Source organism: Heteronotia binoei, chromosome 21 (genome assembly GCF_032191835.1).
Source record: "Heteronotia binoei isolate CCM8104 ecotype False Entrance Well chromosome 21, APGP_CSIRO_Hbin_v1, whole genome shotgun sequence".
Taxonomy (NCBI): Eukaryota; Metazoa; Chordata; class Lepidosauria; order Squamata; family Gekkonidae; genus Heteronotia; species Heteronotia binoei.
The window spans coordinates 158,714,800-158,725,161 of record NC_083243.1 but is presented as its reverse complement, the minus strand read 5'-3'; the positions used below and the strand labels follow the sequence as shown (position 1 = coordinate 158,725,161).

The following is a 10,362-nucleotide window of genomic DNA, read 5'->3' as shown; positions in this document are numbered from 1 at the left end:
TCCATTTGATTTAAAATCTTAGGTCCTTAGAGAAAGTTAATTTAATTATATTGGAAGAGGTGCTGAAGGAATCATAGGTTATATTTAAACTAAGAAATTCCAGAATTGTTCTGCTACTTTCTCTAGCTAGCATGTACTGTTAAAACTGCATGTGTCCAAAGGACTACTTGAACCTTTTCTGAGAAATAAAATATAGAAGGCAATAAAAAAAACCTGCATAAACTGAATCAATATTACCTGAATGTTGGGTTACAGGTATTATAATAAAAAATTTATCTGTTTACCTACCTATGCAAACATCGCACCCATTTGATCCCTCCTTCTCCTCATCTTCCATCTCCTCCCCTGTGATGGCATGAACTGCATCAATGGGCATTATATAAAGGAAAGGTTTAGAACAGCTTCTGTCCTCTTCTGTTTGCCGCCATGGGAAAAAGGCTACCCAGCCTTTTGATACTATGGCTGGCACTCTGTTATGCAAGTGAAATTAAAAAAGGTAAGAATTTTAGGGGAAGTCTGGGGAACACTGGCCATTGCACTGCATAATGAATTAAAACATTCAGTTGTTCAGCCAGTCAAAAGGACTTTTGGGGATATGGTACATTCTGCGTGGAGTGTTTTGGGTAGTCCTGCTGTCTGCTATTAACACATAATAATTTTGTTGTTATGAATAATTATGATAATGCATGTTGAGATATAGAGGATCCTGCCTCAGCATATTTGTGGCAGATCAAGAGAAGGAAAGAAGCTGTATTAAATTAGCTTGGTGACCCATTCAGTCCAGTGGTTTTGATTATGAGTTATTATTTATTTATTTATTTTAGTATATTTCTATTTTGCCCATTCCTTGTAGGGCTCAGGGTGGAGATCCAGTAATGATCTGGTACTGAGGACTATAAGTGTGTCTCAGGACTTTCTATCTTTAGAAAAGAAACATAAGTAGCCCTATCATTTGTCAGTATTCTTGAACCTGAATTTGGTGGTGGGCATGTTTGTTTGTTTTTCTCTCTGTGTGGTTTACCTTGGAATGTTTCAAGAATGTTACATGGTCTATATTCTTGGATTAATAAATAGCCATAGAAATTGCTCTGTTGCGTTGTTGCGCAGGGCATCAACTATCCTTTCAAGAGTGACTGTCTTTTATTGATTTGTAACAAAGATCTTGCTGCATTTACAATGTTAGTCTAGAAATTATATGCATCTTTACGAGGTATAAATGTGCATGTTGCTTGCAATACTGTAAGTAAGACATGTCCAGAATTATGAACATTTGAAACAGGTGGTTGACACTTTCCTTTTCAGAGGTTCACCAGATTTTAAAGTTAATCAGAATTTAATTTTATAAGCATCAATCCCGTTTTCTTACTCTATGATTTCACTCAGTGGTTATTTTCCCCCCATTCTTCATCACTTCAGGAAGAGATCCTAATCATGGCCACTATGTCTGCAGTACCTGGGGGAACAACCATTTCAAAACTTTTGATGGTGATTTCTACCAGTTTCCTGGCCTCTGTGATTACAACTTTGCTTCCGACTGTCAAGAGTCTTATAAAGAGTTCTCTGTCCACATCCAGCGTGAACTGAATGACCAAGGGCACCCTGACATCCAATATGTTCTTGTCACAGTAAAAGATGTTGCAATCTACTTCACTCACAAAATGGTTGTGGTGGATGGGCAAATGTAAGGTTTTTTTTTTAAACATTACTGATCCTCTAAGTCATGCAAAATGTATAAGTTGTGGTCTCTGGAATTTTTCACTTTTGGGGTTACAGTTCATAAGGTTCATTTTTGTTGTTGGCTAATTTTAATTTGCTAAGATAAAATATTATCAGGATTATGTTACAGAAATTGTAGTTTACCTAAGGCCAACATACAAGCCTGTGACCAGGCAGGAGCTTCTGTGTCAATCTGCTTAACATCCAAGCTCACCACAGGACCATATCAGGTCTCCATTGTTGTCATTTGTGCTGAGCTGATTCTACATCCAATCTAAGGGTGTGTTCATGCACACTAAATAACATATTTTGCCATTAGATTTTTGCTGAGTAAAAATAGCAAATACCACTTGCAAACAGTCACAGTGTCAAAGCATCCGAAGAATTTCTGGCACCCTGGTTAGGTCCAGAGTCCAGACCCTGTTACCCTCGCTTCCTCCTTCTTTTACTTCAGATATTGTCAGTTTTCAGGTGCGGTTAGGATTTTATCGCTTGCTTGGGAACAACTACTGGCTTATCCCTGTTCATGCAGGGCATAAAGCAAAAAGAGGAGGCATTCAGCATCAGTGACAAGTGACCCATTTAGTCAGTGGATGGTCTGGATTCTGCTTCACCTTTATCAGCTGAATTTGCTTTCCCATTTTCTAGTACAGCTGAGATATATACCACTTCATATATCTATGAAGTAATTTGGTAATTTGCCATGTAGAGGACATTCTTCAGTGGATTATGGTATTATAAATCCATGCCAACTGTTAAGTAATTGGTTTAAGGAGAAATGCTCCTTCTCACTCATTTTCCTTTTTTTGTAATGTGACCACTTCCCTATCCTTAGGTTGACTATTTGCTCTGCAGCAGAAACTCTAGTGTGAATAAAATATACAGTAAGATTCTGTTCTGGAAAAATGGTTCATTTTGCACAAAGAAAACTCGGTGTACGGGGCTTTTAATCATAAAGATGTTCTGGGAGTCACTTTGTAGCACATTAATTTTCCTACAACCCCATTCATTTTAAGGAGTGTGGGTTTATAGAACATATTACAAAAGCAACATTCCATATAGCTCCTACAGGCCATATAAATATAATGCTGCTTCATCCATTCTGGCTCACAGAAATCTAGTATATAGCTGCAGAAATGAATTTAGATGCCAGACTCCTGATTTTCTTTATTTGGACCATGGTGCATTTGTATGATTGCCTTTTTCTGTTGCCATAGAAGACTTCTGTTTAGTCCTTTGTCAGACAATATAAACCTTTAGTAGGTAAATAAGGAAGGGAGGGGAAAGGCTGAAGGCAAGATATCATGGACTCAACGAGCTGTAATAAACAATAATGACACTGCTAGATCTAAAATATGGCATGTACTAGAAGATTTCAGATGGAATAGAATTGCTTCTTCTATTCACAAGTAAAATTTTACATTTTATTTACCTGGATAAACTTTCACATTTGAAAAACTGAAAACGCCCTAACTCATACAGATGTACAAATTACTAACAATAATCAGCTTTGTTTGGGATATTCATATTTATGCTAGGAATGATGTCATTCCTCATGAATAAAGTTTTATTTTGCATATTGAAGAGCAGCCATTGAGATGCAGGCTATAAAACAGATAGAAACCAAAGATGAATCTGAACCTGCAGTACAGTCTCAGAATAATTTTGTGTGACTTCCTTCTCTGCAGTGTAAGGACACCATACTATAGTTCTGGTATCTTGATTGAAAAGACTGATATATACACCAAGATGTATGCCAGAGTTGGGATGGTTCTATTGTGGAACAGAGAAGATGCCTTGATGGTATGTGTGGCACTTGGCTTCTGTTTTAATGTTTTGGTATAGGCTGTATAGCTTGGACTCAATATTCTTAAGTCACCAATTACTTCCCTGTATCTCATCATAGTGGGTAGGATGGACCATGAACATCCTCTTGGATGCACTTCTATACAGTGAAGGAAAGTAAGGAAGTATTCTCTGTGGTTGTTCCATAACTGAGGGACTTAGTAGGAGAGGTTGAGCTTAAGCCAGTTCCAAATGCAGTTTAAAACCTTTCTATGACTCTGGGTTGGATAGCAAGGAATACACTAGTACTAAGGTTTGATCCCATTACAATATAAATAGTTGCTCTGTACTACTTCCAAACCCTCAGCAAAAAAGTCTGTTCCTCTCAGAAAGTTCATTAACTTTTAATCATAAATCATATTTGCTGTATTTCAAGTCCACTCCCTTTATGACACTTTGTTTTTCAGCTTAGTCTTCAAAGAGAGAGAGCCTATAGCTCTATGACAGAGCATATGTGATGCACGCATAAGTTTTCAGTGTCCCAGATTCAGCTCCAGGAGTCTCCAGTCAAAGAATCTTAGGGTCTAACTAGGCACTACATTTTACTTATATCCTCCTTCATTCTCCCTAGTTTGCACAATCATATGTGTGTTACTATTTCCATTCTAGGAATTTAATTCCTTGGTGTACAAAGGTCTGATTTGGATTGGGACTGTGGTGTATAGGGAGAGGGTGCTTAAGCATCCCACACACCCTATTTTCCCAACCAGAAATAGCCATACCATGTGTACTGATGATATACTCCCAAGGCTTTTTTGGTAGAAAAGGCCCAGCAGGAACTCATTTGCATATTAGGCCACACCCCCTGACATCACCATTGTGCCACACAGAGCTTCTTTGTAAAAAAAGCCCAGCAGGAACTCATTTGCATGTTAGACCATACCCCCTGACACCAAGCCAGCCGGAACTGCATTCCTGTGCATTCCTGCTCAAAAAAAGCCCTGTATACTCCTAAGATTCCCCCACAGTATGCTAGCTATTTCCTTCATTAGTACATGTAGAATCCCCAACAGGGCAAACATTGGCTCTTGGGACTGTTTCTGAGCAGGAGAACAGTGCAGGAGAAGACTGTGTGCCATAATTTTCATTCAAATTGGCCCTGGGCATGCCTGAGAATTAAGTTCCCAACAGAACTGTCAAGAACCAAAGAGAACACAAGGAAACAAGGAAATGGGTTGAAATTAAATCAAGAGTTTCCAGCTAAATATTAGGAAGAATTTCCTGACAGGGCAGTTCCTCAGTGGAACAGGCTTCCTCGGGAGGTGGTGGGCTCTCCTTTAGAGGTTTTTAAGCAGAGGCCATCTGTCAGCAATGCTGATTCTGTGAATTAGGCAGATCATGAGAAGGAGGGCAGAAAGGGTCGCATCAGTGCTTAATTTTTGTAGCCCTTCTTAGATTCCTTGGGAAATTCTAATTGCCACTTTGGGGTCAGTCAGCAGTTTTTCTCCAGGCCAGTTTGGCGAGGGATCATGGAGATTTTTGCCATCTTCTGGCCACGGAGCAGGGGTCACTGGGAATGTATGTGTGTGGGGGAAGTATTGTGAATTTCCTGTATTATGCAGGGGGTTGGACTAGATGACCCTGGAGGTCCCTTCCAACTCTATGATTCTATGAAAATATGGAGTTACACATTTATGGAGTATGAGGGTTGGTCTGAGCAGCATATAGTGGACTGAATGGACAGATCATGAGACTCATTATAAAGCAGCTTCATATCTCTCTTTGTTAAGATGGTCTTTCTGTTTTTTGCTTTTTCAACATAGTTTGAGCTTGATGCCAAATTTAATAATAAGACATGTGGTCTTTGTGGAGATTACAATGGCCAGCCAATCTACAATGAATTTCTCTCCAATGGTGAGTAGAACAACAGTACAGTATCCTGGATTTGCAGCCTCTGGCATTTCAGACAGAGACTGAATACCAATGGCAGTCATTTGTATATAGTCTTGGGCTATTGGAATGGTTGCAAACTTTTAATAAAACATATAGCCCTAAGAAATTTATCCACAAGTGAACCTTGTATTAACAAAAATATTCTTAGTTCTGAAGAGTGTCTATAGAAACTGGTCTTCTATTCCCATGTCCAGATGATCTTTAAGAGTAGATAGAACAGTCTCCTCTCATATGTTCCTGTGTGCCAACTACGGTTCTTCTCAGGCTTCCATTTCCTGGCTCTACTTCCACTTAAGGTAGCCTGCCTGGCATCAACCAGAGCCAAGCCTTTATTAGCTCCCAACTTGTGGAGCTGGGTCCCCAAGGAGGTGAGGAGTAATCTTCAGGCAGTTTTGCAAGACCATTTTATTTGCCAAGGCTTTTAATAAGAGTACAAACTGCAGGAATCTTTTGAGAAAAGGGTGTGTGGACCTGAGGTTTTATGCTATTAGTTTTAAATGGTAATGCTTTAATTGTGATTTGTAAGTTGCTTTGAGCCAGGAGAAAAGTGGGATATAAATCATATTTAAATAAATCAATACAATAACATATAAAGAATGGAATTATTAATGCAGTAAAAATACACTGCTTCTAATAAAACCTCATAGATTCATGGATAAATTAACTGGTAAGTATAGATTCAAATTGTAGAAAAAAATCAAATATTTTAATATACAAACAAAACAAGATTAGTTTAAAGCCTGAATAGGGCTGAGTAACACTCAGTAAGTGAATGTACCGAATAATTCTGAATGATGGTTCCAATTCTTGTTAGTGAGTGAAAAACCAGGGTTGTGTGTTTTCAAGCTAATTGAAATAAAATTCCATTAATTGTTTTTTAAAAATAGTGCTCTGGATGAACTACCTTTTATGGGTAGCGTTAAGTGTACATTTACTGACCTGTGCAGTTCTATAAATCCAGCAGATTATTTTTTTTCCTGTCCAGTTATCAGGATGCTGACGATTTAAAGCAAGAAAAAAGGATCATTCTCATGCAGGTGCTTGTTTGCTTAAATAATCTTTTTGCTGCACCATTCACTCTTTTGCACAGGCTTGAAATACAATCCAATCACATTTGGAAACCTACAGAAGATTAATAAGCCTAATGTAGTATGTGAAGATCCCGATGAGACACAGACTGTTCCTCTCTGTGACCAGCATGTAAGTAATTAAAAACTGCGTTGAACCCTAATCTGTGCGCATTTAAAGTATACGGTATCAATCTCTGTTGGAGGACAATAAGTATGAGTGCAATGTGAACTTTGCAATGTTCCCAATTAACACTTTGAAAAGTAGATCAAGAGCTTCCCTTGCATGAGTGAACTAGGAATTTGCACAACTTCTCGAATTTCTCCCATGTGCTGTGTGGATTTGGGAGGAAGGGAAATAAACACATTTTTCATATGCATGAAGTAAATATACCCTATACTCTGAAGACCTCCATGATGTAGTGTTCTTACTAGCAGGTGAGGACTAGAACACAGGTTGTTGAATTTAGTATACAGTAGAAACAGTTTGGGTATGGGACTGTAATACCATAACATACTTGCAGCCCAAATGCTAGTAAACATATCAAGAACAAATTTCCCACTGTTAGATGTTTCATCTTAGGGCCCTAAAACCATACATCTCTGATGTCATTCAAAAATGAAACCTTCCAAGAGGCACTACTTGGTGCCTTCAGTTGGCACTAAAGTCAGTATCCTATGCTCATCATTTCAAAAGCTTGAATCTACTACTTACACATACGATTTTAGCCATCAATGTTTGTTACTGTTGCTTTAGAAGACACTTCATAAAAGATAACACCAGATGTTTAGGAGCTCTGTTAACCTGTATTTCCTTTTCTGTCTAGCGGGAAGAGTGTGAGGCATTGCTGACTGCTCCTGCTTTTGAGGACTGTAAGTCCCGCCTGAATCTGGAACAGTATATTCAAGCATGCATGCAGGACAAATGTGCTTGCCAGCAAGTTGAGGACTCCTTCTGCCTCTGCAGTACTGTTTCAGAATACTCACGTCAGTGTTCACATTCAGGTGGCAAGCCTCAGAATTGGAGGACATCACAGTTTTGTCGTAAGTATTATCATGGTTTCTGTGGAGCTAACTGGCTCGTGCAAGATGCATTTGTTGAACACCATGGCTGATTCCGCACTCACCTTTCTCTGGGGCAGGCTTCCGTTTCTGGGCGGAGCAAGCACCAGTTGCTCCACACTGCCATTTTGCACAAGGCAAACCTGCGATTTGCCCTGCCACAATGTAAACCTGAAAAAACAAGAAGTCCTGGGATCTGCTCCTGTTAGCTGTTATAATAGGAGTTTTTCAATGACTGTGTGATGGAAGATGGTCATTGCAATATTGCATTCTGTTTGAAGAAGCGTTGAAAATAAGAAAATAAAGCCCAAGAAATGTATGTGCTTAACTCTCATGCAACTAAAGAGAATTATAATTTCAATTGTCTTTCTTTGAGTTGCACCCTGATTATAAATGTTAACAAACATCTACATTATGTTTTTCCCCAGTGTAAGTCTCAGTTTCCCCCCCATCTGACACACCTCAAACATTTGTTAAAACCCCTTTTTTTGTTAAACATTTGTTAAAACCTTTCTGAAAATGCTTTTATTTTCATTGAAAAATGATTAATTCAATATTTTTTTTAAAAAATCAGCTACCCACAAGAAATGAATGGTCTGTTCTCTGTTCAATAATGTTTTATTAGTGTTAGGCGATATTTCTCATTGGTGCAGTTACCTCATTTGTCCATTGTATGTCCTTGGGATGCAGAATTTGCTTCTAAATAACTGGTTCTCGCGTCTCTTTCATTCTTTTAGCTAAGTCTTGCCCTGGGAACATGATCTATATGGAAAGTGGCTCACCCTGTATGGACTCCTGTTCACATCTGGAGATCAGTAGCCTATGTGAAGAACACTACATGGATGGGTGCTTTTGTCCTGAAGGTACACAGTTCAGTGTTGTACCATGGATGTAAAGATGTATTTGATTTGTAAAGCCCATGTTGAGGTTCAGGTCCCTTGTCAGCTGGGTGGTCATGGCTCAGTTTTATTGTAACTGCAGGTTTGCAACCTTAGTTATCTTGAATAAAGAAGCATATTTCATTTTGTTTTGCAGGCACAGTATATGATGATATAACTGGCAAAGGTTGTGTAGCAACAAGTCAGTGCTCTTGCAAGCTTCATGGGAATTTATATTCCCCCGGGCAAAACATCACCAATGAGTGTGAAAACTGGTAAGGAATTCAATGCCCTGTGCAGTGTTTTTAAGAGAAATTTTGGGGAAAGCAGTCTAGTTTAAAGTTGTTACCTTTACAGTCAAACTGGGAATCTTAAAAGATAAGATGGATAAGATGGATATCTCCTTGATTAGCTCATTGTGTAAAGATCCAGTCTCTTCACATCCAGTATTCAATAAGATTTTATAGTTCAGAAGATCATACTGATTAACCTGGCATTGTATGATATAAAACAGGACAAAAATTGTCCCGGATCCCCAGCCAGCCCGACATTTATTTAAAAATATTTATACCCCATCTTTTAAAATAATGCAAGCGCTCAGAGACCTTAACTATACAAAATGTTCCCACCCAAAAACAGGGAAAACCTGAGTCTGTCAGGGGAGGGTGGGATATAAATCTGATAAATAAGTGAATGAATGAATGAATAAAATAGCCAGATGAGCATAAAAACTGAGCAGAGCAAGTGATGGAAATGGCAGGGAGGAAAATATTTTTTCTTTAAAAAATGAATTAACAGCAGGTTCTGCTTTGTCTGATACCACAGTGCTGTCAAGGAGGGTTGGGGCAGGCTTCTATAGTCTTGATGCCACTGAAAATGAGGGTGAATTATATAATGGTCTTCCTAAACAGGCGAAGTTGTCGCCCACAGAGATGAACTTCCCAGAGCTCAAGTGTCCCCCCCCCACTTTTGCATCCAGAAGTCTCTTCTCTTGCAGAGATTTAAGGATATCTTCAGAAGGGAAGAAGCTAGGGATTTACTTCTTTTAAAAAGTGAGAGTGGGAAAATTCGAAGAAACTGCTCCACCTATTGGTGGAATGGTATATTGATATAATAATATTCTAGTGCAGGTATCTTTTTAAAATTGAAAAAGACATGGTGGCCCATGGGAGGAGTGTGACCCATCTGGGGAATTAGGGCAGAGAAGCTGTAGGGGAACCTGCCATGTGGAGGCCCCATTGCTGCTATGCTTTATCTGCAGCCTCACTGAGAGTGAGAAAAGCACAATGTCCTGTCCCTGTGTGGAAGACACCAGACTGACAGAAAACTCTTTCTGCCTTGATTCAAGTCCAGGAGCACGTTAGACAGCAACAAGATTTGGGTGGTATAAGCTTTCAAGAATCAAAGCTCTCTTCATCAGATACTGAAGATATCTGACACTTGGTGCTTTGACTCTCAAAAGTTTATATCCCCCAAATCTTGTTGGACTTGAATCTAGCTGTTCTTTTGTAGGCTAACATGGCTACTGTCTGAAACTTTCTCTCTTTTGCATGATATCCTTCCCAGAAATTTCTTGAGGGAAGGGATTTGTGTGTAGTGCATGGCTTACAACTTTATGGCATGCTGAATATTGAATAATTATTAAGAAATGATGTTACTAGATGTGAAAGCACTAGACTTATTCCCAGAGTACCTCTAGAGAGCCAGTTTGGTGTAGTGGTTAAGTGTGCGGACTGTTATCTGAGAGAACCAGGTTTGATTCCCCACTCCTCCACTTGCACCTGCTGGCATGGCCTTGGGTCAGCCATAGCTCTGGCAGAGGTTGTCCTTGAAAGGGCATCTGCTGTGAGAGTCCTCTTAGCCCCACCCACCTCACAGGGTGTCTCTTGTGGGGGAGGAAG

General features: G+C 39.2%; 1 protein-coding gene across 1 annotated transcript in view; it reads left to right on the top strand.

Annotated features, from left to right (window-relative positions):
* Positions 1-426: 426 nt before the first annotated feature.
* The window catches only part of MUC2 (mucin 2, oligomeric mucus/gel-forming), a 115,203-nt gene continuing 105,267 nt past the window's right edge, over positions 427-10,362 (top strand). The window contains exons 1-8 of the mRNA XM_060262401.1: positions 427-496; positions 1,417-1,681; positions 3,405-3,519; positions 5,325-5,415; positions 6,545-6,654; positions 7,349-7,565; positions 8,321-8,446; positions 8,619-8,736. Of these exons, the coding sequence (XP_060118384.1) occupies positions 427-496; positions 1,417-1,681; positions 3,405-3,519; positions 5,325-5,415; positions 6,545-6,654; positions 7,349-7,565; positions 8,321-8,446; positions 8,619-8,736 (1,112 nt within the window). The remainder of the gene's footprint in view (positions 497-1,416; positions 1,682-3,404; positions 3,520-5,324; positions 5,416-6,544; positions 6,655-7,348; positions 7,566-8,320; positions 8,447-8,618; positions 8,737-10,362) is intronic.